At 55.1% G+C, this 25,858-nt stretch overlaps 2 protein-coding genes across 2 annotated transcripts; one reads left to right on the forward strand and one right to left on the reverse strand.

Annotated features, from left to right (window-relative positions):
* Positions 1 to 131: 131 nt before the first annotated feature.
* STAP2 (signal transducing adaptor family member 2) lies at positions 132 to 8,526 on the reverse strand. Its single transcript, XM_056119730.1, has 11 exons — positions 8,458 to 8,526; positions 5,447 to 5,518; positions 5,155 to 5,277; positions 4,127 to 4,183; positions 3,347 to 3,447; positions 2,577 to 2,711; positions 1,837 to 1,906; positions 1,645 to 1,747; positions 1,456 to 1,530; positions 454 to 584; positions 132 to 185 (listed from the first exon to the last, which is right to left on the reverse strand). Exons 1-11 carry the CDS (start codon positions 8,524 to 8,526, stop codon positions 132 to 134), a joined length of 990 nt encoding a protein of 329 aa, XP_055975705.1.
* An 8,203-nt stretch (positions 8,527 to 16,729) lies between these two features.
* On the forward strand, positions 16,730 to 25,709 carry MPND (MPN domain containing). Its single transcript, XM_056119467.1, has 13 exons — positions 16,730 to 16,784; positions 16,879 to 17,156; positions 17,997 to 18,233; positions 19,901 to 20,033; positions 21,370 to 21,454; positions 21,873 to 21,969; positions 22,462 to 22,534; positions 22,616 to 22,692; positions 23,255 to 23,423; positions 23,505 to 23,575; positions 24,518 to 24,607; positions 25,056 to 25,148; positions 25,580 to 25,709. The coding sequence occupies exons 1-13, from the start codon at positions 16,778 to 16,780 to the stop codon at positions 25,664 to 25,666; spliced, it is 1,497 nt and encodes a 498-aa protein (XP_055975442.1). The 5' UTR covers positions 16,730 to 16,777; the 3' UTR covers positions 25,667 to 25,709.
* The last annotated feature ends 149 nt before the right edge of the window (positions 25,710 to 25,858 follow it).

Below are 25,858 nucleotides of genomic sequence, written 5' to 3' on the forward strand. Positions count from 1 at the left end.
TGAGTTTCAAAAGAACTGTGGGGGACAGGCATGGTCAGGGAAGGGGCATGAACCCAAGTGGGGGTCCCTTGGGTGGGAGTTTCTGAGTCCACGACATCCCGCTCCACGACCCCCTGGGTCCGCCTCACTCATCACAGAGAAGACAGCCTGTGTCGCACCTGGGCCAGCGTTATGACCTCTGCGATCTGGAGAAGAAGAGAAATGAATGCTGGGGGGCTGGCCGACATGAAAGGGAGTCGGGGGAGACGGGAACACCTCCCTCTCCTAACCTGGCCTGGGCATCGTGGGCGGTGGGGGAGCCCTTGCCAAATTCCTGGCATTGGTGACAACTGGCCGACTTGGGGGAGATACTGTGGACAGGCGTGACAGGTCAGCTCCGGCATGAACTTGACCCCCCCCCACGCCCCAATTCCAGCCACCACCCTGCCCACGACTCCTACCCTCCCCATTCACGTATCTGTTGTCTTGGTCATCGGCAATGGGGATCAAGTAGTCCTCTGCTTGTGGGTTCCGTGGCGGAGGAGGTGGTACAGATGGCCTGTCTACGGCGGCCGGGGTTTGTCTGGGCGGGGTAGCTGGAGGACCTGGGAGGAAAGAGCCGGCAAGTCAAGCCACACCCACGTGGCTGCAAGGTCGAGTCTGCGCCATGGTGTCCCAGTGTGGCGGAACCCCCGACTCCGGGTGAACGTCCCTGTTGTCCCCCTGCTCGGGTATGCCCAAAGCACATCGCATTGGCAAGAGTTTTAACCACTGTACTATCTCTCCAGTTCTAATTCTGTTTGTTTGGGGGTCACACACAGTCACGCTCAGGGTGATTTCTGGCAGTGCGTGGGGAACCCAGGTGTGGCCAGTAATCATAGGCGTAAGAACTATATGCAAAGCAGTGCCCCCTCCCCCACCGGAGGAGAGGGGCATACCCAGCAGTGCTCAGGGCTTATTCCTGGCTCTGCACTCAGGTGGTATTTCTATGGGGGGTACCAGGGATGGAACCTGGGTCGATCGTGTGCAAGGCAAGCGCCCTTCCCACTGTACTATGGCTCTGGTCCCATGTATCTCTTGCACCATCACTTCTTTCTTTCTTTCTGGTCACACCCGGCGATGCACAGGGGTTACTCCTTGCTCGGCAATCAGAAATTACTCCTGGTGGTGCTCAGGGGACCATATGGGATGCTGGGAACCGAACCCTGTACGGCTGTGTGCAAGGCAAACGCCCTCCCCTCTGTGCTATCACTCCAGCGCCCTCTTGTACTATCTCTGGAGTGTGTGTCCAGTTATCAATCCTCTCCCCGACTTGGAACCCTTAAGGGCAGGGTCTGGGTAATTTCGGGGTCCCTGCAATTCTGGGTACAAGACTGGATACTCCTCATGTCAGGAAGGAAAGGCGGCTCCGTGTGAATCTTAGATCTCGTCCCTCTCTGTTTTCCACGAGCAACAGCCGCGGGGAGGGCGCGTCACCTGGGTTTGGGGATCTGGTGGCCGTGGACACCACCCACTCACTCTCGCCGTTCTCATGATTCGACTCTGGGTAGCCTGGAACAGAGAGGGCAGCCTGGAGGAGACGCCCCAGCCAGAGGCTGACTTGGGTTCCCGCTGGGGCAGGAGGGAGGAGAGGCAAGAGGCCTCTTTGCCTGAGGTCACACCTACCTAGCGCCTTCTCATAGTCCTCATCCAGCAGGAAGGGCAAGAGTGAATTTTTGGTGTGTTGCACGAAATAGTTCACCACTTCGTCCAGGGAGGAACAGTAGTGCTGGGGACAAACGGGCCGCCATCAGAACCCACGGAGGAGGGGCGCAGACCCTGGCCCTGTACATCCTGGGAGCCTGGCCCCACACTCACAGGCGGCTCCACGTCGATCATGTACTTAGGGCCTCCTAGATTCACTTTGTAGTGCAGGACCTTAGGCGATCTGCAGGGAGGGACAAGGGAGGGTCCCGGCTAAAGTCAAAACCTTGCCCTGTGATTGGCTCCGCCCCCTGATCCTTGCTCCCGCCCAAACCCCGCCCCCTGTCTGGCTCCACCCCCGGGTCCTGGCTCAGGTGAAAGACCCGCCCTTATCCTGGCCCCGCCCCCATGAAGAGCCTAACTCGCAGGTAGGCTGCAGAGGGTCCTGGCATGGTTCTGGGGTGCTGGGATCAAGACCCAACGGTCTCTGCCCACAGGCGACCATGTCAGTGGCTTGGCTTTGCTTCAGTTCTCGCTCCACCTTGGAAGCGATGGTCTTGTCCCTAACTCTGACTATTCCGAAGAAGTATGGAAGGTCCTGCTTCTACTTAATGGCTCACCCTCCAGGGCCATGACTCCTCCCACGGGATCTGACCCCGCCCACCACACTCATTCCCTGCTCTGGATTTGATTTCGGACTCCCGTTGTCAGCCTAGACCTAGGGGTGCCCTCGCCAACAAGGGTCTGATCTGCTTAGAAACCAGGACCTGACTTCTTCCCTGAAGGGTCCTCTCCTGGTCCGCCCCCTGGTGCAGCCAGCCTCGGCAAGTCAAGCCCACTGCACCCTGGCCCGCCCCTAGAGCCCTTGGCCACACCTCTCCGGCCCCAACCCCAACCCCGTGAGAGGCTCTTACCCGTTGATTATCTGTCTAGTGGTGACTGACACGCCTCCCGCACCATTTCCACTGGGGCGCAGAAGCAAGTTCCCACACTCAGGATAGTGCTCGAGGAGCAGCTGCGCCTGCAGCCGACTCACGTCCAGGTAACACCTGGGGCAGGTCACCAGTCACCAGCTGGATAGGCTGGCTCCGCCCCAGGGCGCCTAACCCCGCCCTCCAGTGGCCACGCCCCTCTGTTTTGCATAACCCTGCCCAGGCCTCGCCCTCCAGTGCAATTTATGCATAACCCCCTCAGTCTAGATGCCTCACTCTGCCCCGTATCCTACCAGGTGCCCCAGGCTCAAACTCCACTTCCCACACTCTCCAGGATCCTCCAGACTATATCTTTTGTTTGGTTTTGGTTTTGGTTTGGGGCCACATCCAGCAGTGCTCACGGCTTATTCCTTGGCTCTGTAATCAGTGATCACTCCTGGCGGCCTCTGGGGACCATACATGATGCTGGGACTGAACCCAGGTTGGCCACGTGCAAGGCAAGCATGCTCAAGCCCTCCAGGCTCTGGGACTTGGACCAAACTCCCCAGCACCTTAAGCTTTCAGTAGAAAACTGTCCTGCTTCTAGACCCACACTCAGGCACCTAGACCCCCCCATGCTCCAATTCCCCACTGGATTCCCAAATTCCACCTTTGGAGACTGCCTTACTCTCCAGATATCCCACTCATTGCCCACCCCAGTCACACGCCCTCCACCCCCCCAGGCAGACAGGAGGGGCAGGCAAGGGTCTCACGGGGGCATTTCTTTCGAACGACGCTTTTCTTCTTTGGTCAGGGCCTCAGCCATCATGTACAGATGCCCGGGGAGGAGGGTCAGGTTTCTGGGGACCTGAAGCTGAGGGGAGGAATCCATGGAGAGACATGAGGGAATGGTTGGCTTGTGCCCAGATCATAGAGAGACACACTGAGGCCAGAATGCAGACAGAGCCAGGGTCTGGGGAAGCAGGGGTAGGAAACAGAATCTGTGTGTGTGTGTGTGTGTGTGTGTGTGTGTGTGTGTGTGTGTGTGTGTAGATGGCAGGGACTTTTTAAAAAATTTTTGCTTTTTTTGGGTCACACCTGGCACAGGGGTTACTGCACTCAGGAGTTACCCCTGGCGGTACTCAGGGGACCATATGTGATGCTGGGAATCGAACCCGGGTTGGCCACGTGCAAGGCAAAAGCCCTACTCACTGTGCTATTGCTCCAGCCCCGGCAGGGACTTTTTAGAAGTTTAAAACTTTGTTGGTCAGACAAGACATCATTTTTTTTTTTTTTTGGCTTTTTGGGTCACACCTAGACCGGAGATGCACAGGGATTACTCCTGGCGGAGCTCGGGGGTGTGGGGGGACACCATATAGAAATCGAACCTGGGATGGCCGCGTGCAAGGCAACTGTTGTACCTGCTGTACTGCAGCCCCCAAACATAAACATTTATCTTTAGGGCCACTGGGTTAAGATCTAAAGGGTCATGGGGGAATGAAGTATGGTGGAGAAACGGAGAATGGGAAGCTGGGGGGACAGAGCATTCTGACCTCGATCACTGTCAGGATGAATCCTTTCCACATCTCACGAGACTCCAGGTTCTCCACCTGGAGGGGAAAGGGAGAGAACCCTGAGGCTGTGAGGCTGGAGGGATAATGCCCTGGAGTGGAGGGAAGGCACTTGCCTTGACCATAGCCGTGTTGGCTGTATCATGGGTCCAAATCCCCCCACCCCCAAACCCCCTCACTAGCTATGGTCCCTGAAGCACCGCCAGAGGTCGCTCGTGAGTACTGTCACTGTCATAGCACTGTCCTCCCATTGTTCATTTCCTCGGGCCCAGCGGGCCCAGTAACGTCTCCAATGTGAGACTTGTTACTATGTTTGGCATATCGAATACATCACGGGTAGCTTGCCAGGCTTTGCCGTGCGGGCGAGATACTCTTGGTAGCTTGCCGCGCTCTCCGAGAGGGGCGGAGAAATCGAACCGGCTTGCAAGGCAAACGCCCTACCATTGTGCTATCGCTCCAGCCACAGAACCAGGAATAACCCCTGTGCTTTACCAGGGGTCGCACCTGAGAGCAGTCAGGAGTAACCTCTAAGCACCACCAGGGGTCGCTCCTGAGCACAGAGCCAAAGCACCTGGAGGTGTGGTTCCTCCCCACCCCAATAAATAAAACAAGAAAATAAGAGAACTCTGTGTCTAAGCCCGGGGGTCTAATTCATGGTGAAATATTAACACAGAAAACAAGTCTCTGTTTTCTTCTTTTTTTTTTTTGCTTTTTTTTTGGGGGGGCGTCACACCTGGCGATGCACAGGGGTTACTGCTGGCTCATGCACTCAGGAATTACTCCTGGTGGTACTTGGGAGACCATATGGGATGCTGGGAATTAAACCTGGGCCAGCTGTGCAAGGCAAACGCCCTACCCGCTGTGCTATCGCTCCAGCTCCAAGTCTCTGTTTTCAAGGGCTGTTGTGGATTACATCTGAGTTTTTACATCAAATGTCAAAACCCATGCATTATGTTCACGGTGGACGTGACTGTGGGGTCTCCCACCTACCTTGACAGGGATGGACTTACCTTGAAATTGATCACCTGGTGCCGGAGGATCAGGTTGAAGTAGATGCTCGAGTCTCGAATGCTCCCTCCCGGAGGTTCGTCTGTGAGCTTCACGAATGTTCTTAGATCCAACTTCTGCACGTGCTGGGGTTCAAAATCAGGCAGCCTGAACTCCAGACCTGTGACCCCTCAGCTGCCCAGGATCATAGAGTCTTTGGTTTGGCCACAACCCACATACGCTCTGCTTTGTCCCTGGTGTCTGGGGGTTTAAGGAGGCAGGTTGCTATCTCGTAGGCCTCATTCCCAGCTTTACCTGAATATCCCGGTTGGTATTGTAGAAATAGATTGTGAGACCATGGAGGCCGGCCCAGAACTTCTTGTAACCCTGGGGAGCAAAAGGTGGAGAACAAGGAAGAGATGAGCTAGTGAAGCTGGTTATGTGTTCACGTTGGCCTCAGGACCTTTGCACTGACTCTTCTCTCTGGATGCTGTCACTAGAGGCACTTTCATACTCTGGTTAAATTTTTGGAACCAAGGTCACCTCCTTCCCTCTCAAAGCCCAAATTCTGGCAATTTGTTACTCTCTAAGATCAAAGGGAAATTCAAGGGGGGGACTCAGAGGACCCTACAAATAATGGAGGGGGGCTCTGGGAATGAATTCCATTAACTCAACTGATGAGTTGTGGTGATATGGTGTCTTCTTCAGAGTGAACCTTTCATCTATCTATCCATCATCCATCTGTTCATCATCAAATATTAGTTCATCCATAGATCATACATTTTTCATCCATCATCCATTCATCATTTATCATCCATTATCTGCCCATCTCCATCCATCCATCCATCATCCATCCATCACCCGTCCATCATCCATTCATCATCTGTCCATCCTCATCCATGCATACATCCCTCATCCATCCATCATCCATCATCCATCTACGATCTGTCCATCCATCATTCATCTATCATCTATCTATCTGTTCATAATCACCCATCCATCATCCATCATCCATCCATTATTATTATCCATCCTTCTATCATTCATTGATCCATACATTCACTCACACATGTACCATCCATCTATTATCCATCCATCCATCCATCCATCATTTGTCCACCTGCTTATCATTATACATCCATTCATCCATAGAGGTACCACCTATCCATCATCCATCATCCACCCATCAACTATCCATCATCCATCATCCATTGATCCATACAATCATCCATACATGTACCCTCCATCCATCATCCATTCATCTGCTCATCATCACGCATCCATTCATCCACAGATCCATACTTTCATCTATACATATATTAATCCATCCATCATCTGTCCATTCATCCATATGCCCGTTCATTTATTCATGCATCCATCCATCCAACCATCGTTATCATCATCCATCCACTCATCCACATATCTATCTGTATATCCCCAGGATAGCTCTCCCTCCCTCCCTCCCTCCCTCCCTCCCTCCATCCGCCATTCACCTATCTCTGAATTATTCATTATTATTTGGATTTGTTTTGGGGGGGGACAGATGTTCCACTCCTGGCTGTGCTTAGCTCTGCACTCAGAAATCAATTCTGGCAGTGCTTAGGGAACCCTGTGGGATGCTGGGGATTGAATCGTGTTGGCTGTGTGCAAGACAAGCGCCCTCCCTGCTGTCCTGTTGCTCCAGCCCCTCATTCACTCTCCTGTCCATCCATCACCCATCAAGCATCTCACTCCATCATCTGTCCTGTCTTCTCGTCCTTCCACTCATTTCTCATCCACCCATTCGGCCATTGCAACATGCCCCCATCCCCCACCCACACATCTATCATCCCTTCCTCATCCTCCCATCCAATCCATTCTTTGTCCATCAGCTCATCTCTCCCTGTTCCCTATCTCGTCTTCCCATCCACGGTGCTTTCCCACTGTACTATTTCTCTGCCCTTGGTGTTTTCTCAGCCAGCGGGGATTTGGAGGCAGGGAAATGGGCGAGACTGTCCTAGTGAGTGAGTGGATGCTGGGGGGGTGATTTGGTGGGGAGACATACAGACAGACTTGCACAGACGAGACCGAAGCGATAGCACAGTGGGAAGGTGCTGGCTTTGCATGAGGTTGACCTGGGTTCAATTCCTGGCACCCCATAAGGTCCCCTGAGCAGAGCCAGGCGTGATCGCTGAACTCAGATTCAGGAGTCAGTCTTGAACCTCACTGGGTGTGGCTCAGAAACCAAAGCAAAAAAAAAAAACCTCTCTCAGACTGTGACATGCCCACAGAAGCACACAAATATACCCTGAGAGAGACACACAAATATGGGTATATGGGTGTATGGGTGTACAGCAGACACCCACAGACTCACAGGGACAGGCTCACACTCACAGTGTGAGGAGACAGCCCCCTACACAGACTCAGGCACAGACAGACATTAATACACTAACACCTGTGTTAGATGTAAGTACCTTCACCCAGGTTTATACGCACAGACACACAGGCCCAGAGACAGACATGGAGACAGACTCACACAGGCGCATGTGTAAACACATGAAGAATCACATACTGGTGGGTCTGGAGCGATAGCACAGCAGGTAAGGCATTTGCCTGGTTCGATCCCCAGCATCCCATATGGTCCCCTGAGCACTGCCAGGAGTAAGTCCTGAGTGCATGAGCCAGGAGTAACCTCTGTGCAAAAAAAAAAAAAATCACACACTGGCCCTGAACTGACACGGCTAGATGGACACCAATAGAAACACACAACACACACACACACACACACACACACACACACACACACACGCCCAGCTTCTGCCCCTCCCAAGTCCTTGGACCTTATAGTAAGTTCCAAGGGGGAGGCAAGGGATGGGAGAACATCATGGAGACATGGGAAGAAAGGGGGGTGGGTCCCCCATCCCGCCTGTCTCTATGAGCCAGAAAGAAAGAGGCTGGAGAGGCACCTCGGCAGGAAGGACACTGCCTTGCACACACCAACCCAGGTCCAATCCCCAGCACTCTAGAGGGTCCCCTTGATCACAGAGCCAGGAGTCAATCCTAAGCCCCTAAGCATCACAGGGTGTGTCCCCAACACGCACCCACCCCTCAACAAAACCCCAAAGATGAAAAACTCAGGCAGAGACAGGGAAGCAGAGACCCAGAGAGATATACAGGCAGAGAGATATACAGGCAGATGGGCCGTGAGCAGAGCTCCCTTGCCCCCCAGTGCCCCCACACCTCTACCAGCTGGGGAGAAGAAGGCTCAGAGAGGTACCTCAGCTGCCCAGGGGCGCCCAGCGCCACAGCACAGACCGCGGGGGCGGAGCCCCCCTGTCCTGCCTTACCAGATCCTGGGGTCCCTTCTTTTCCACGAGGCTCTCATGGTAATGTGATCTCTTGGAGTTGGTGGCCATAGCAGCGCCTGGGGCTCCAGCTGGCTCTCTCCAGTGGGTGCCCCAGCTGGCTCAGGCTAGGGCCGGGCCTGGAAGTAGTGAAACAGGTTCTCAGGGGAATTTTCTCTGGGCTGTCTCGACAAAGAGCTGACAGTTCCCGCCCCCTCCTCCCCTGTCATGGCAGGGCGGGGACTTGGCTCCAGCAAGTCCAAGGACTAGGGAATCCCCCTGGACTTTTCCTTCTTCCTGATACAGTCCTGGGAGGCTTCCCAGAGGAAGCCAAGGGAGTTGGAGGCAGGGACTTGTCCAAACACAGGCGTGTAGAATAGAAATCCCTGGGGTGGAGAGATAGGACAGTGGGGAGGGCCCTTGTCTCGCACACAGCTATCTGGGGTCGATCCCCTGAGCACCGCCTGGAGTGATCCCTGAGCACAGCAGGGTGTCCCCCTCCACGCACACCCTGAAAACAAACAAATAAAATCAAATAACCAAACATAATATAACCCCCTGAAAGACCCAGTTTTCTTTCCATCCAGATGTTGGAGTAACCTGGTCTGTATGTATATGTATTTATTTATTTTTATTAGGACTTTTTTTTTTATTTTTGCGTCACACCCGGTGATGCTCAGGGGTTACTTCTGGCTCTGCACTCAGTCCTGGTAGTGCTTGGGGAACCATATGGGATGCTGAAAATTGAACCCGGGTCAGCTGCGTGCAAGGCAAACGCCCTACCCACTGTGCCCTCTATTTGGACTTTTTGGGTCACACCTGGCAATGCTCAGGGGTCACTCCTGGCTCTGCACTCAGGAATTACTCCTGGAGGTGCTCGGGGGACCATATGAGATGCCAAAGATTGAACCCAGGTCAGCCGTGTACAAGGCAAATGCCCTACCACTATGGCCTGTACATATATTTCAAGAGAAACCGGGATGTGTGAGGGCAGTCGTGAGGGGTGCTTGGGAAAATTGGAGACAATGGTGGAGGGAAGGTGAGAATGGTGGTAGGATTGGTGCCTGTGACAAGTCATGAATGACTTTGCAAACCACAGTGTTTATATAAAATGTAAAGGGAAAATTTACATATGTACATATGTAGGCTGTAGGATAACATTGGTTTGTCCTTTCTCCCTGGCTGCAGGGAGCTTAGGTTTATTGGGTCACACCCATCACAGTGCTCACGAGGCACTATGATTGATTCCTGTGTGTTTATCTTTAACCTCTTCTCTGTGCTCTGCTTCCTGAACCCGTTAATCACCTTTATCCCCAAATCAGACTGTTGATTGTATTTGTAAATGAAATACTGTTTTTCTCCTTCCCTTATGACCTTTTACGTAGTCGGAGTGATAGCACAGCGGTAGGGCGTTTGCCTTGCGCACAGCCAGCCCGGCCGAGCCAGGTTCGATTCCTCTGCCCCTCTTGGAGAGCCTGGCAAGCTACCGAGAGTATTGGATATGCCAAACACAGTAACAAGAAGTCTCACAATGGAGACGTTACTGGGCCCGCTTGAGCAAATCGATGAACAATGGGAGGACAGTGTTTGTTTTGTTTGTTGTTTGTACCTCAGAGCAATGTTATTTTTTTACAGACACAGGAAGACCGTTAATGCTATGCTTTTGTAACTTGGGAGTTAATTGATTCCAAGTAATATTAACTCCTGAGTATCTGTTTTCTCGACTTAAGCCTCAGTTGCCCTTAATTCCTACCACCCCGAAAGCAGGGTCCTGACAAGAGACTGAATGGACCCAGGGCAAGCTTTGAGCTACCCTAGCATCAAAATGGGTCAGGCTAAGCACAATAATACTTATTTATAAGATAAGAGCACGGTCATGGACAAATTCTATCATGATCCAAAGAGTAACAATTGGATTAGGACCCTGCTAGGGTTAGGAAACATTAATCTGTCCTGAGCACTGTAGTCTGGGATCTATAGTGAGATGTCCTCAGGAGAGTCACCCTACAAGCTTAATGTATCTCTTACTGTGTTCATAAAAAATGACTAATATTAAGAAGTAGAATTAAGATGAATGTTTAAATGGTTGGGCTGGAGCAATAGCACAGCGGCAGGGCATTTGCTTTGCACACAGCCAACATGGCCGACCCGAGTTTGATTCCTCCGCCCCTCTCGGAGAGCCCGGCAAGCTACCGAGAGTATCTCGCCCGCACGGCAGAGCCTGGCAAGCTCCCCGTGACGTATTCGATATGCCAGACACAGTAACAACAAAGTCTCCAATGGAGACGTTACTGGGCCCACTCGAGCAAATCGATGAACAACGGGAGGACAGTGACAGTGACAGTTTAAATGGTTGTTGAACTAAGGAAAGGAGAAGCACACTGTAGGTGGTATTTTGCCCTTAAGTGAATCTCCTGGCTGCCGGAGAGGGCTGTGTGTGTGTGTGTGTGTGTGTGTGTGCGCTTTTTGGGTCACACCCGGTGATGCACAGGGATTACTCCTGGCTCTGCACTCAGGGATTACTCATGGCCTGGCGGTGCTTGGGGGGACTATATGGGATGGGATGCTGGGAATCGAACCCAGGTCGGTTGTGCGCAAGACAAATGCCCTACCCGCTGTGCTATCCCTCTGGCCCCAGAAAAGGCTCTTGCATGTGCTACTGGACCTAGGTATGGTTGCCACCCCGAATGCTTGGGAGGTTGGCACTAGATCAATGCCGTGAGATGGAGCACGGAGAGACTAGCATGGGGACAGGAGGAGACGGGAATGAGGGCCAGGGGAGACTGGAAGAGGGAACCGAGCGAGACTGGAACAGCGGGGTGGGGGGCGCGGAGAATGGAATAAGCAGCACCTGATCCCCAACCAGCCTGGCGGCCCTGTTCTCTCCTCGTCCATCTGTTGGCGGTGGCTGTAGACGGGTGGGGGTGGGGGAAGCGGCTCATGGCCAGTGACGCATGTGGCTGGCGAGAGAGACACACCACTGCCCACCAACCACTCGTTTATTTTGTGATCACACAGTAGGCCTTACTTAGTTATGTAAACTCCAAAATATATTGGCCCAGATTATCTCTTAATTTTTTTTTTTTTTTACTTTTTGGGTCACACCTGGCGATGCACAGGGGTTACTCCTGGCTCATGCACTCAAGAATCACTCCTGGCAGTGCTCAGGGGATTGTATGGGAGGCTGGGAATTGAACCTGGGTCTGCTGCGTGCAAGGCAAATGCCCTACCTACTGTGCTATGGCTCCAGCCACCCCCAAATTTTTTCAATTAAAAGTTTTATTCATGACACATAAGCCATGATTATTGCCATAATGAGATCCAAATATAAAATAAAACGTACTGCAATGTACTTTTTTTTTTTTTTTTTGCTTTTTTGGGTCACACCCGGCGATGCACAGGGGTTACTCCTGGCTCTGCACTCTGGCGGTGCTCAGGGGACCATATGCGATCCTGGGAATCGAACCCTGGTTGGCTACATGCAAGGCAAATGCCCTACCAGCTGTGCTATCTCTCCAGCCCTGCAAAGTACTTTAGACTCCAGAGTTGAAATGGAAATGAGAAGAAGCATTTTATTATATTGTATTCAGAGAGTTTACTTTTCTCATTTAAAAAAGATTAAAATCTTTTTAAACATAGATTAAAGCAGTTGTGGCCAGAGTGATAGTACAGCGGGTAGGGCATTTGCCTTGGGCAGGACTATATTGTCTGGCCCCCAATTATGGTGTTTTTTAAAAATAAATAAATAAATAAATAAATAAAGAGAAATTAGACTGGGGTTTGTCTTTTCTTTTTTGTGTGTCACACCCGGCAATGCTCAGGGGTTACTCCTGGCTCTGCACTCAGGAATTACTCCTGGCGGTGCTCAGGGGACCATATGGGATGCTGGGAACAGAACTGGGGGTCTGCTGCGTGCCAGGCAAATGCCTTCCCCTCTGTGCTATCGCTCTGGCCCCATCCCCTATTCTTCTTAAGTAGAGATATCTCATGGCCCGGGAGAGCCCAGGGCTTACTCCTGGCTCTGCGCTTAGGGATCATGCCTGGTGGAGCCCAGCGGACCCTGTGGGGTGCCAGAGCTAGAACCTGGGTCAGCTGCATGCGAGGCAAAGTGCCTTAACCCCGACACCCTTTTTCTTTCTTTACTTTTTGGAGCAGTTAGACATGGCATTGTGACGTGTTCCCTTCTTTTTGTTCCCACCACTCCTTTTGTTGTTATTTCTGCAGGCTCAGGGCACACTTGGTTGTGGTACTGGTGGGGGACACAACCTTTGGTATGGCAACAGGGATCCCCAATGACAGAACTACTGGCATCACCCTTGGGTGCATTGAGTGGTGCCAAACTCACAGTCTCACGCTTACAAGTTCTCTACCGCTGAGCTAAACTTGGGTTCATGGCACGCTGTACATGTTTTTTGTTTGTTTGGGGTCACATCTAGCAAAGCTCAGGACTTACTTCTGCTGTGTTCGCAGTGATCTCCCCTGGTGGTCGTGGGGACCATATTAGGGTGCCAAGATCAAACCTGGGTCAGTCATGTTTGAGTGAAACACCCTCCCCATCGTACTATAGCTCCGGCCCCCTCTCCAACATCATTTCTGGAAACTTTATTCTATCTCCGACAGCAAACAGTGGCCTGTCCTTGATTGATTTTTTTTTTTTTTTGCTTTCTGGGTCATACCTGGCGATGCTCAGGGGTTACTCCTGGCTCTGCACTCAGGAATTATTCCTGGCGGTACTCGGGGGACTATATGGGATGCTGGGGATTGAACTCAGGTCAGCCGTGTGCGAGGCAAACGCCCTACTTGCTGTGCCATCACTCCGGTTCCTTTGATCAATTTCTGACTCCTGTGCTAGCCCTTCATCCTCAGAATAAATCCACTTTGGTTAGGATATTTTGTTGTTTGTTTGGGGGCCAAACCTGGTGGTGCTCAGGGCTGAATTCTGGCTCTGCATTCAGGGTTCACCCCTGGCAGGGGACCCTATGGGATGCCGGGAATTGAACCCTGGTCAAGACAAATGCCCTTCCCTCTGTCCTATTGCTCCAGCCCTGGTCACTTCCCTTTATATATGTTACTGGCTTCCACTTCCCTGTATGTTTGGAGAATTTCCCCATGGATTCATGCAGAACACAGTCTAGCTTTCTGTACTCATACTCTCCTTATCTGACTTTGGTATGTGACTAAAGCAAGCTCCATATAGAGAGTTGGAAATATTTCCTTCCTCTGCAATTTTTTTTTGGGGGAAGACTTTTTTTATGGAAAGTTTGTCATCTTGGGCTACCCTGGTAGAGTTTGGGGGTATTTTCAGTGCTTCTAATCAATTAAGAGACAATGTGAGTGGGTCAGGGGATTAAACCAGGATGTAGCACATGTGAGGCAAGTGACTTGACCCCTGTTTTATCTCTCTGGCCCCCAGAAGGAGATTTTTTTGGGGTCACACCCAGAGATGCTCAGAGACTATTTCTGGCCCTGCAGTCAGGAATTACTCCTGGCGGTTCATGGGTGACCATATGGAACGCCTGGGATTAAACCCAGGTTGGCCGCTTGCAAGACAAATGCCCTACCCACTGTACTACCACTCTGCCCCCAAAGAGAGGTATTTTTAAAAAATATATATTTTTTTGTTTTTGAACCATGTCCTGCAATGCTCAGGGGTTACTCCTGGCTCTGCACTCAGGTACTACTCCTGGCAGTGCTTAGAGGACCCTATGGGATGGTAGGGATTGAACCTGGTTTGGTGCATGCAAGGTACCCTCTCCGCCGTACTATGGCTCTTGTCCCTGAGAGAGATTTTTTTTTCTTTTTGGGTCACACCCGGTGATGCACAGGGGTTACTCCTGGCTCATGCAATGAGGAATTACTTCTGGCAGTGCTTGGGGGACCACATGGGATGCTGGGAATCAAAGCCGGGTCTGCAGCGTGCAAGGCCAACGCCCTACCCCTGTTCTATTGCTCCAGCCCCAAGAAAGATTTTTTAAGTGATGTCTATTCTCCTTAAACCTTTTGTGGAATTCTACCATGGGTCCGATTTTTTTTTTTTTTAGTGGGGGTCAGGCATGCTGGGTGTTAAACCTCGGACATTGCACCAACAAGGCACTACTCAATGTCTGAATCACATCCAAGTTATTGTGTGTTTCTTCAGGCGTTTTAAAATGACAAATTCAGTGCCTGAGAGAGTACCTGGATTAAGACGCTTGACCCGTCTTGCACAGTAGACCCCAGCAGTTCAGTCCTGGAACCGCCTAGGGTCCTCTGGGCCCTGCTGGGAGTGTCCCTGAACACAAAGCCAGGAATAACCCCTGAACACTGCTGGGTGGGGGCTCTCAGACCAATAAAAGAATCAATTCAAGGTCGAGTGACATAGATCAGGCTAGAGCGTGTTAATGGCATGTATGAAGCACTGGGTTCAATTCTTGGCACCAAAAAAAAATTATTTGGGAACGAGGGAGGGGAATCGCAAATTCAATTGTTTTCCTATAGACAGAGCTAATTGACCCGATCTTTATATTTAGAGCACATAGTCGATTGCCTATGGAATCGATCTGAGTTGTGTGACTCAAAGTAATTTCTCTGCTGCCCAAATAATGAAGTTGATAAGCACATATGCCATAAAAGAGAGACCTGGTTGCCGAAAGGTCACAAAGTTAGTTTTAAGTGTATCTGTTGGGAGCACTAGGAAGATAGTAGCTGGATCTGTGAATGTGGGGTTAGCTGTAAGGGGTGGGGCACAGGGAGAGTCATCCCAAAGGAAATCCTGAGCTGGACATAAACAGAATTAATTCAGGTAAGGCAGCGAGGAGGGCGTTTTCCCTGCACACAGCCCACCTAGGTTCCATCGCCCGCATCCCTATAGGGTCCCCCTAAGCACCAAGCCAGGAGTAAACTCTGAGCACCGCTGGAGTGACACCCCTCTCCACCAAAGAGAGAGAGAAAGAGAGACAGAGAAAGAGAGACAGAGAGGCAGAGAGACAGACAGAATAATTCGTATTTGCCCAGCTCTGGCCTGAATTTTTTTTTTTTTTTGGTGGGTTGGAGCTCTGCAGCTGTGCTCAGGGCTTTCTCAGGGCTTTCTCCTGCCTGAACTCAGGAATCACTACTGGTAGGGGCTCAGGATCGATCCCCGTGCACGTATGACTGGGTGCTTTTTTGGGGGGGGGATTCACACCTGGCAATGCTCAGGGGTTACTCCTGGCTCTGCGCTCAGGAATCACTCCTGGCGGTGCTTGAGGGACCATATGGGATGCCAAGGCTCAAACCCAGGTTGGCAGCGTGCAAGGCAAACGCCCTACCCGCTGTACTCTAGCTCCGGCCCGGACTGGGTGCTGTACTATCTTTATACCTGACCCCTGGCCTGATCACTTGGAGGGTGTGTGTGTGCGTGTGCGTGTGTTTGTGTTTGTGCGTGTATGTATCACAAAAAGGACGGGCACTTGACTTTGGCGCTGGAGTTCTTTCTGGATGGGGCTCTTGTCTCAGTTCTCAACCAGGGATCCAGGCAAATCCCCCCTGGGCCGACTCTAGCTCGGGAGACTGGCATGTTGGGAGTTTTCAGCCTCACCCGCTACTGGGAGTTCCGACACTCCAGGAAGACGCTCTAAAGCCTCTGAGCAAAGGTCCTAAGATAGGAGGCCAGGGACAAAGGACTGCGCAGCAGGCCCCTCGCAGATCATCCCTCTGGACTCCGCCCACGTGCTCTGCGCACCGCGGAGGGCGGGCGGGGCTGCGGCCGCGGTCCGCGGGGCCGGGTGTGCTCTGATTGGCTTGCTGAGGCCAGCGCCTAGTACGGATTGGCTACTGGAAGGGAGAGTCGCTTCCTGGTCGGCGGAGCAAACGCTTAGCACTGATTGGCTGGAAGGCACCCGCTGCTTGTTGCCAATTGGACCAGGCCTGCTCGTCGCGCTCCGCTCCGGCCCAATCACAGAATCCGTCGAAGGCCGCGGGGAGAATGGAAGTTAACCCTTTAGAAACCGACGCGCGGCCTCCCTGGCCGAGGTCTGTGGCGCGCTCAAGAACGGTAGCGACGGGACTCAGTTTCCCCGCTTCTCCTGGCTCGCAGAGCTTCCCGCCGGCGGGGACATCTCCGATCTCCTGAAAGTCCGGCTCCAAGTGGTCACCTGCCTCCCAAGGATGGTGGCTCAGTGCCGGAGCGATCCCTACTGCGCGCGCCCGAGGCCTCAGTTTCCCCGCTCGCTCCAGCGGGCGAGCCCCCCACCCGCCCCCGGGCGGCAGCCAATAGCTGCCCCGTGGGGCGGAGCCGCGTCACGTGGCGGGAAGAAAGGGCCGGCGGCGAGCGGGGCGCGGGGTGTGGGGCGCGGGGCGCACGGGCATGGCTGGTAGGTCGGGTCCGAGCGGGGGCGGCGAGGCCCCGGGCGGGGTCTGGGCGGGCCGGGGCCGCGCACCCGGCTGCAGCCGTTTCGCTGTCCGCAGCTCCGGAGTCCCTGTCCCCGGCGGGCGGCGCGGGCGAGGAGGCGCCGGACGAGGACGAGGACGAGGCGGAGGCCGAGGAGCCTGAGCGGCCGGCGGGAACGGGCAGCGCGCGCGGCGGCGGCGGCGGCGGCGGCGGCGGCGGCGGCGGGGCCGGGGTCGGAGCCGGGGGCTGCAGCGGAGCCGGGAGCGCGCTCACGCGGCGCGCGGTCACTCTGCGGGTGCTCCTTAAAGATGCGCTGCTGGAGCCCGGCGCGGGGGTGCTGTCCATCTACTACCTGGTGAGCGGGCGCGCCCGTCTCCCGAGGCCCCGCGGCTGCCCAGGGAGGCGCGCTGGTGGAAGGGGAAATCGAGGCAGAGAGCGACCGAGGCTAGCTCGGGGCCCGTATGGCTGGGGAGGAGATTGTTCAGCGAACACTCCGTTGTAACAAAGGAGAAACTGAGGCGCGGGAAGGACCCCGCCGTGTCACCTCACTGAAACTTTCTTTTTTTAGTTTTTGGGTCACACCCGCCTGTGCCCAGGGCTTCCTCCTAGCTCTGCGCTCTGGCGGTGCTCTGGGGGCCCTATGCAGTGGCCGCGATCAAACCTGGATGGGCTAGCTCAACCCCCGGGTAATTTGGATACAGATTAGAGTGGACATACAGGTTCTGATAATCATCCATAATGGGACAACGGTGTCGAATGCTGGAGAGGCGGGGAGGGCTTCCTGGGAGACCTTTTTTTTTTTTTTTTTGCTTTTTGGGTCACACCTGGCGGTGCACAGGGGTTGCTCCTGGCTCTGCACTCAGGAGTTACTCCTGGCGGCGCTCAGGGGACCATATGGGATGCTGGGAATCGAACCCGGGTCGGCCGCGTGCAAGGCAAACGCCCTACCCGCTGTGCTATCTCTCCAGCCCCGCTGGGAGACTTTTTTGTTTGCTTGCTTTGATTTGGTTTGAGGATGAGTCACACCAGTGGACCTGGGTGAATCTAAGGGGACTGTGAGCGGCAGAGGGAGCAAACCTGTGGTCCCTCACACGCGAAGCACATACTCCAGCCCTTGGAACTGTGCTCTGGGGCCCTGGAAGAAGCGCCTTTGTAGGCATCAGATTTGGCTTCATCCGTTCTATCATTACTGTAGGGGAAGAAGTTCCTGGGGGACCTACAGCCCGATGGCAGGATTGTGTGGCAAGAGACAGGGCAGGTGTTTAACTCCCCCAGCGCCTGGGCCACCCACTGCAAGAAGCTCGTGAACCCAGCCAAGAAGTCGGGCTGTGGTTGGGCATCTGTCAAGTACAAGGGACAGAAACTGGACAAGTACAAGGCTGCCTGGCTCCGGCGACACCAGCCCCACGTGCCTGCAGCGGTCACCGATGAGGTGCGTCCGAAGCCACCCCTCCCGGGTTCTGTGGGAGAAGCAGGGGCTGACACTGAGGCTTTTCCAGGCCTGTGCCAGCAAGAGGGTGGGGCTTTGAAGGACGAGGGGGAGTCTGTTAGCCCACTGTCAAGAGAGCGGCTTTCTGAACAGGAATAGCCGTGTGGAAGAGATGGAGGCAAGCCTGGGCGGGTGGCTACAGCGCCGGGAGCCCGGGTGTCCTGCACAGGAAGCCCTGGGGTCGATTTTCACACAGAGGTGCTGGCATGGAGTGAGTTCGGTGCCTTAGGGGACGTTGATTGGCTGATACAGCTGGAGACAGAGAACCAATGGGAGGGAGGGGAGGAACATGAGCTCCTGGGACAATGTGGACCGGTCCAGGGGCAGGATGGGGCCTGGTGTGGGAGAAGATCCCTGGGGGGTATGCAGGAGAGAGTAGGTCGTGTAGGGCCTGGTGGGCACCTGATAGGGCTTGGATTTTGCCCCGGAAGTGGAGGTACTTAGCCAGCACTTCCGGCTTAGAAGGCGGGTCTGGACTCAGGGGTCACAGTGCTCTCTAGTGGCTGGTTCAGGTAAAACAGTCTGGAGGGGGTAGGATCGCAGAATACAAGGGACTCCCCAATTCCGGGTGGAGATGATGGAATGCAGAGTCTGGCCATTGAGAGGGGGAAGAAGTGGGTGATCCCTGAGGGTTCTTTTTTTTTGGTGTGTGTGTGTGGTATCATACCTACCAATGCTGGGGTGAGGAGCTTCTGGCTCAGTGCTCAGCAGACCATGTAGCTCAGACCCAGGACTCCCGCATGCAAGCATGAGCTCAGCCCCTGGTGGTTTTGAAAGTGAGGCTAATGGGAATTGCTAAGGGGCCCGATGTGGGGGCTAAGGAGAATTCGTTCTGAGCAAGTGGGGTGCTCAGGGCTGATGGGAGGGGAAGAGGAAGTTTGGCCACAACCGGACAACAAAGGCATAGGAGACGCCTGTCACTTCTCCACAGAGAGGTGGTCAGGGTGGCTGGACCCTGGGTCTTGGAGCTCGGTGGGGTATCAGGCCAATGACAGTCGGCATTGCTGGGGTGCCAGCTGGCGTTAGAGCCCAAGATGGACGAAGTGGCCTGGGAGGGGTGCCAGAGGGGGGAGAGGAGAGATCCGTGATCCTGCCCTGAGCAACGTGGGGAAACTTGGGGAACCCTTGAGGGGTGCCCAAGTGATTTGGGTGGACCCTGGCAGCGTCAAATGAGGAGTAGGAGGAAGACAGAGACTGAGACATGGCCATTGAGTTAGGACCAAAAGAAGTCACCTAGGCCCCGGGCAAATTTGAAGAGATCCAGAGGTTACAGGGGAATTTAGCGAAAAACAATCCAAGCTCTGACTGGTTTGCAGAGTGAGGCAGCGAGAGGCGGTGCTCACAGCTCTCCTTGCGCCCAGATGCCGCCCGTTCGGGATTGAAGGGCATTTTCCCCCAGGGTAGATTAGAGCTCGGAGAAAGTGGGGGGGCTGACCTGGTGACACAAATTTAGTTTCACAACAAAACCCAGAACCTCGGCTCACTCCCTCCCTCTAGCGGCCGCTCGGGGAACGGCAGGATCCTCCTAGCTGGAGGTCCGGGTGCATCTTCTGGGGGAGGCAGAGGGCACCCCAGCTGAGGGCCTTCCCCTCTCTCACTCACCACTTCAGAGCCCGGCTAGCGAAGGCGAGGAGGACGACTTACTGATGGAGGAGGAAGAGGAGGAGGTCCTGGCAGGGGTTTCAGCGGAAGAAAAGAGTCGGAGGGCTCCGTTGAAGGCGCCCCAGGAGTCCGCCCATCCTGGTGAGAGGCATGGGGCAAAGGTGCCCAGACTTGCCCCCAAGATTTCCTAGCCCCGCTGCGTAATTTCACTCTCGTCGCCTGACTTCTTACACTCCAGTGCTGGGGACCGGAGTTTGCCTTGCACACAGCCAGGCTGAGTTTGATTTGGCATCCCAGAGGGTCCTCTGACCCCCCGCCCCAAGAGGGAACCTTGACTATGGAGTTAGGAGGAAACACTGAGCACAATTGGGGATTCCTCCGCCCCCAGGTAAAAGAAAGAAATAACATATCTAAACTAAATTCCAGCCAGTGCTGCCTCTCTTGGTCCCACTGCCTGATTTGTTGTTGTTGTTGTCTGTTAGCTCTGCTCTCTGGTTTCCTGAGCCGATGATTCATCTCCTCTTCCTGATTTGCCAATCCATCGCTTGATTTCTTTCTATTTTTTTTCTTTTGTTGTGGGGGGTGAAGGGCGGGGGGAGTGGGACTGTACAACTCAGGGGCTGCTCCTGACTCTGTGCTCAGTAGTGACTCCTTTGCAGTTCTGGGGATAGAATGAGGATGGACCATGAGAAAGGCAAGCAGGCAAGCACCTTATCTCCTGGCTCTGTTGCCTGATTCTTTTTTTTTTTTGCATTTTGGGTCACACCCAGTGATGTTCAGGGGTTATTCCTGGCTCTGCATTCAGGAATTAATACTGGCATTACTTGGGGGACCATATGGGATCCAAGGATTGAACCTGGGTTGGCCGCGTGTAAGGCAAATGCCCTTTACTGCACCTCCAAGTTGCCTGATTTCTAAAGCTGACTTTGCCTGCCTTCCTTCCTTCCTTCCTCCCTTCCTTCCTTCCTTCCTTCCTTCCTCCTTCCTTCCTTCCTTCCTTCCTTCCTTCCTTCCTTCCTTCCTTCTTCCTGCCTTCCTGCCTTCCTTGGTTTTTGGACCACACCCAGTGATGCTCAGGGGTTACTCCTGTTTCTGTGCTCAGGAATTACTCCTGGCAATATTCAGGGGACCACATGGGATGCCGGGAATCGAACCCAGGTCAGCTGTATGCGAAGCAAACACCCTTCCCGTTGTACTATCGTTCCAGCCCCTCTCTCTTTCTCTATTTCTTTCCCTGGCAGTATTCAGGGTTTATACCTGACTCTGGGGACCCTATGTGGTGCCAGGAGTCAAACCTGGGTTGGCCGTGTTTGAGGCAAGAGCTCTCCCCACTGTGCTCCGGCTCCTGCTGTGGTTTTATTGTTTCTTGTACTTCCCCTTCCTGACTGTCCAGCGGTAGGTCGGTAGGTCGCAGGCCATGATGCTTCATTTCCTTTTCTTTCTGATTCCCCACCCGCACCCCGCCCCTCCTCCCCAGAGACGACACTCCCCGGGAAACGAGTGGAAAACAAGATCCGGGTACCTGTTCGCTACTGCATGTTGGGGAGCCGTGACTCGGCCAGGTAGGTAGATGGCAATGAATCTGTCCCCCAAGTCTGCCATCACCTCTGCCATGTGGACTAGCGGGGAGCAAGAACTGGGGTAAGGGCAAGACCTGAGATTCTCTTTGTTTTTCTTTTTGGGTCACACTTGGCTATGCACAGGGGTTAGTCCTGGCTCTGCACTCAGGAATTACTCCTGACGGTGCTTAGGGGACTATATGGGATTCTGGGAATCGAACCCGGGTTGGCCGCGTGCAAGGCAAACGCCCTCCCCACTGTACTATTGCTCCAGCCCCAAGAGCTGAGATTCTTAGGGCTGGCTGTGTGTGTGTGTGTGTGTGTGTGTGTGTGTGTGTAGTGGGGGAGTGGTGGTGGCTGAGGAGCCAGTTTGGGGGTGCAGGAGCATCCTGAGGTTTTCTGACTCACCTGCTTCTTTCAGGAACCCCCACACTCTCGTGGAAGTAACGTCCTTTGCGGCCATCAACAAGTTCCAGCCCTTCAATGTTGCCATGTCCAGCAATGTGCTGTTTCTGCTGGTGTGTGCTGGGGGAAGGGGCGCCTGCGCCTGCCCAGTGGGGTGGGGTTCCCAGAATGTAAGCTCCCCAAGGATAGGCACCGCGTTTACCCTGTCCACTGTTCTGAAACAGTAAGCATTTAACATTGGCAGCGCAAGGTTGAAGGGTGTGTGTGGCCACAGTCTGCAGGTACTGGGGACTTATTCCTGACTCTGTGCTCGGAGCGCCCCCTGGTGGTGATCAGGGGTTATTCCTGGCTCTGTGCTCAGGTGTGACCCCTGGTGGTGCTCAGGGTGCTTGAACTGGGGACTTGAAATGGGGCCAGTCGGGAAGCAAGGCCAGCACCTGACCCTCTGTACTCTCTCCGCCCTGCAGTACTCGGTGTTTGAAGGGAGGGGCCTGTTTCCTTATCTTGGAAAGAATCCTGGGAGCCCCCACCCCAGAACCTCTGTGTGTATGGGGGTGGGGCTGCTGGAAGCCTGAGACATTCTCCTGACGTCTCTCTCCATCCAGGACTTTCACAGCCACCTGACTCGCAGCGAGGTCGTGGGGTACCTGGGGGGACGCTGGGACATCAACAGCCAGAGTGGGTATTTGGGGATCAGTGGGCTGGGCGGGGAGCATTCAGGACCGCGGCTCATGCTCTTGCCTTCTTGCCTCCGTGCAGTGCTCACAGTGCTCAAGGCTTTCCCCTGTCGGAGCCGGCTGGGGGACGTGGACACGGCGGCCTCCACGGAAGAGGAGGTGAGGGGTGCTGCGTGACGCTTGCTGTGTGTGGGAGGGGGTCTGGCCCCCCACAGTTGACAGCTTAGCCACGGTGCAAACGTGAGCAACAGTGATTGCCTGCCCCAAGATCCCACGGTGAGGCTGCGGGCCTTGCACTTTCTGTGAGTGCGGCTAAGAGCCTGCTATTTGCAGCTATTCTGAGTGTTTAGGTTAACCAGAAGGGCAGACACTGTGCTGGAGGTGGTTCTGAGTGTGTATGTGAAGAGGTTCTAGCCGGGCGGGACCAAAGCTTTCGGGGAGGGGCCAAAGGCGGCGGGGGTGGGGCATGTGCAGGAGAGAGCCAATCAGTGAGTCAAGGCCAGTGTGGGTGTGGCCACATGCTAGGTATGTGTGGGCAAGACTGCATGGGGTGGCCCAGTTGCGGCTGATCTGGTAACCCAGCCAGTGCCAAGCTGGATGCGTGGAAGCAGGAGTGTGCCAGGAGCACCCAGGGACAGCGAAGGAATCTGGGTGCACCCGAACCCTCCCCTGCACCCTCCCTGCAGGCGCCGCACCCACCCAGTCGCACCTCTGCCCCCAGATATACCAGAGTCTCCTGCTGCGCGGCTTATCCCTCGTGGGCTGGTATCACAGCCACCCGCACAGCCCCGCGCTGCCATCGCTGCAGGACATCGATGCGCAAATGGATTACCAGCTGCGGCTGCAGGGATCCAGCAACGGCTTCCAGCCCTGCCTTGCCCTGCTCTGCTGTGAGTGCCGACGAGGGGAGCCGGGATGGGCATGTGGGAACACCGACACCCCCAGTCCGCCCTCTCTTGCTCTTCCCGCAGCTCCTTACTACTCTGGCAACCCGGGCCCGGAGTCCAAGATCGCGCCTTTCTGGGTGATGCCGCCCCCGGAGGTAGGCAGGGCCAGAAAGGGTGTGGGCGGGGTCTAGATGAAGTGGAGGCGGAGCTTAGAGGGAGTGTGGGCGGGGCCAGGGTGCCTGGGAGGACCACAGCGAGGGCAGGATCTACCCTGGGGGGCTTCGGTGACAATTCAAGGATGGAGCAAAGCCCTGGTAGGGTGCAGCCAGATCCCTGCCGGTGGAGTCAGGTTCTGGAGCCACTTCGGGGGGAGCCGAGGCCGGTCTCTGAATCTAGAAAGCTCCTGGAGTGAAGGGGTTGAAAAGGCAAGACAGGGACTGGAGATAGGACAACGGGGAGGGCGCTTGCTTTACACCCAGCTGACCCGGGTTCGATCCCCGGCATCCTGTATGGCCCCCAGTCCCCTCCTGAGAGATCCCTGCGTACAGAGTCCCGAGTAAGCCCTGAGCACCGCTGGGTGTGCTCCCCAGCGCCCCTCCCCGCCAAACACAAAAACAAAGAAAGAAAAGGCAGGACGGCCTCCTTTCCGAACTTGGCCAGGTCTCAGTTGCCAAGCCCATATTGGGATTAGAAATCAGCACTGTTTTCATTTGTTTTGGGGCCACACCCAGCGATGATCAGAGGTTACTCCTGGCTCTGCGCTCAGGAATCACTCCGGGCGTTGCTCAGGGGACGTATGTGGAATGCTGGGGATCAATATGGGTCAGCCACGTGCAAGGCCAGCGCCCTCCCTGCTGTAGTATCGCTCTGGCCCCAGAAATCAGCTTTGGAAAGAAATCTCAGGACCAGGTTTGCAGCTTCTCAGCCTCTTCTGTGTGAGGTGGGGGAGGGGGGAGGGCATGCCACCCGATCTTTCCTAGTGGCACCACAGGGTTCTGCGTAAGCCCCACGTGGCTCAGGACCCCTGATGGCAGAGTGGATAGATCTGGAGTCCACTTTTCTGGCTGTCCCCTACTGTCTGGCCATGTCCCTTACAGCAAAGGCCCAGCGATTATGGCATCCCCATGGACGTGGAGATGGCCTATGTCCAGGACAGCTTCCTGACTAATGACATTCTTCACGAGATGGTGAGTTGGAAGAGAGGCCCTCTCGCCACCACTGGGGCCCTGGGGTGGAGCCAGGCTCCCGGGGGCAGAGCCAGGTTCCTGGGGGTGGGGCCAAGGCCTTGGGGCGGAGCCAGACTCCTGGGGGTGGCGTCGGGCGGAGCCAGACTCCTGGGGCAGAGTGCTCTTCAGGGGCGGAGCCACGTAGGTGAAAGGTGACTGTGGCTCTGACTTCAAGTCCCTGCACCTGGCCTAGCCCCTCCCGCTTGGCCCAAGGGCTGCTCCAGAACTTGCTGGGGTCCTGACATAGGAGCCGGGATTACCCACTGCTGTGCAGTGAGGCTGGGCCCGCGTGGGTACCTGGGGCTCCATCTCCCGGGGGCTCCGTCAGACCCTGAAAGGAGGCTCAGAATGCCTCCCGCTGGAGCAGGCCCGACCTGGGGGTCCCACCTGCGCACCCCCCACCACCTAGATGCTGCTGGTGGACTTCTACAAGGGTGCCCCAGACCTCGTGCGGTTCCAGGAGCCCTGGGACCAGGAGCACAGCTACCTCGACAAGCTCAAGGTGAGGCACGCCCCGACCCCGCCGACAGCAGTGCCCCTCCGCTCGGCCCTCTTCGAGCTCTACAGCCCGTGGCACCCATCACGGCCGGGGGGGGGAGCGGGGGTCCTGGGCCCACTCGTTGGGGTGTGAAGTGGGCCTGCTGGGGGTTCCAGGCTGTGCACAAGAGTGGGGTCCTCTGGCTCACTGCCCCCCCCTACTCCGTGGGTGAGTATCTGGGCCCGGTTGCCTGTGACGTGGAGCTGGCTGATGTCCCACATGATGCGGCATGAATGGAGGTTTCTTGTTTAAAACAAAGAGGGGCGAGGGCACGCGCTGGAATATGACCCCCAAGTCCCAGGGCCAAGCCTCCAGCCAGGGGTGCTGTCAGCTCTGTGATGGGCTCCGCGGAGGCCACTGGCTGCACCCTGAGTTGTGGTCCCCACTTGTTTCAGATCTCGCTGGCCAGCAGGACGCCCAAGGACCAGGGCCTGTGCCATATGCTGGAGCAGGTGTATAGCACCCTCAGACAGGGTACCTGAGCCCCCGACCCCCACCCCACCCGGGGCTTCCTGTGGCCTGGAGACGCCCCAGCAATAAAGGAGAGGAGCAAAGAGCCCCCGCCCTTGTCTGACAGCAGAGCCTGGGGCGGGAGGGCACGGGGTTCTCTCCTGCACTGTGAGGATGGCTGACCCCCGAGACATGCATCTGGGGGACACACAGACTACCCCCCA

This window comes from Sorex fumeus, unplaced genomic scaffold (genome assembly GCF_029834395.1).
Source record: "Sorex fumeus unplaced genomic scaffold, SorFum_2.1 ptg000041l, whole genome shotgun sequence".
In the NCBI taxonomy this organism is placed as follows: domain Eukaryota; kingdom Metazoa; phylum Chordata; class Mammalia; order Eulipotyphla; family Soricidae; genus Sorex; species Sorex fumeus.

Excerpts from the sequence above, each read along its gene's own strand:
- STAP2 (XM_056119730.1), bottom strand. The coding sequence starts at position 8,526 with ATGGCCACCAACTCCAAGAGATCACATTACCATGAGAGCCTCGTGGAA. Across the intron at positions 4,184-5,154 it reads ACCAGGTGATCAATTTCAAG|GTGGAGAACCTGGAGTCTCG; the intron begins GTAAGTCCATCC and ends TTTCCCCTCCAG. Across the intron at positions 1,531-1,644 it reads GGACTATGAGAAGGCGCTAG|GCTACCCAGAGTCGAATCAT; the intron begins GTAGGTGTGACC and ends TCTCTGTTCCAG.
- MPND (XM_056119467.1), top strand. Across the intron at positions 20,034-21,369 it reads CCAGGAGTCCGCCCATCCTG|AGACGACACTCCCCGGGAAA; the intron begins GTGAGAGGCATG and ends CCTCCTCCCCAG. Across the intron at positions 23,424-23,504 it reads CTGCCTTGCCCTGCTCTGCT|CTCCTTACTACTCTGGCAAC; the intron begins GTGAGTGCCGAC and ends CTCTTCCCGCAG.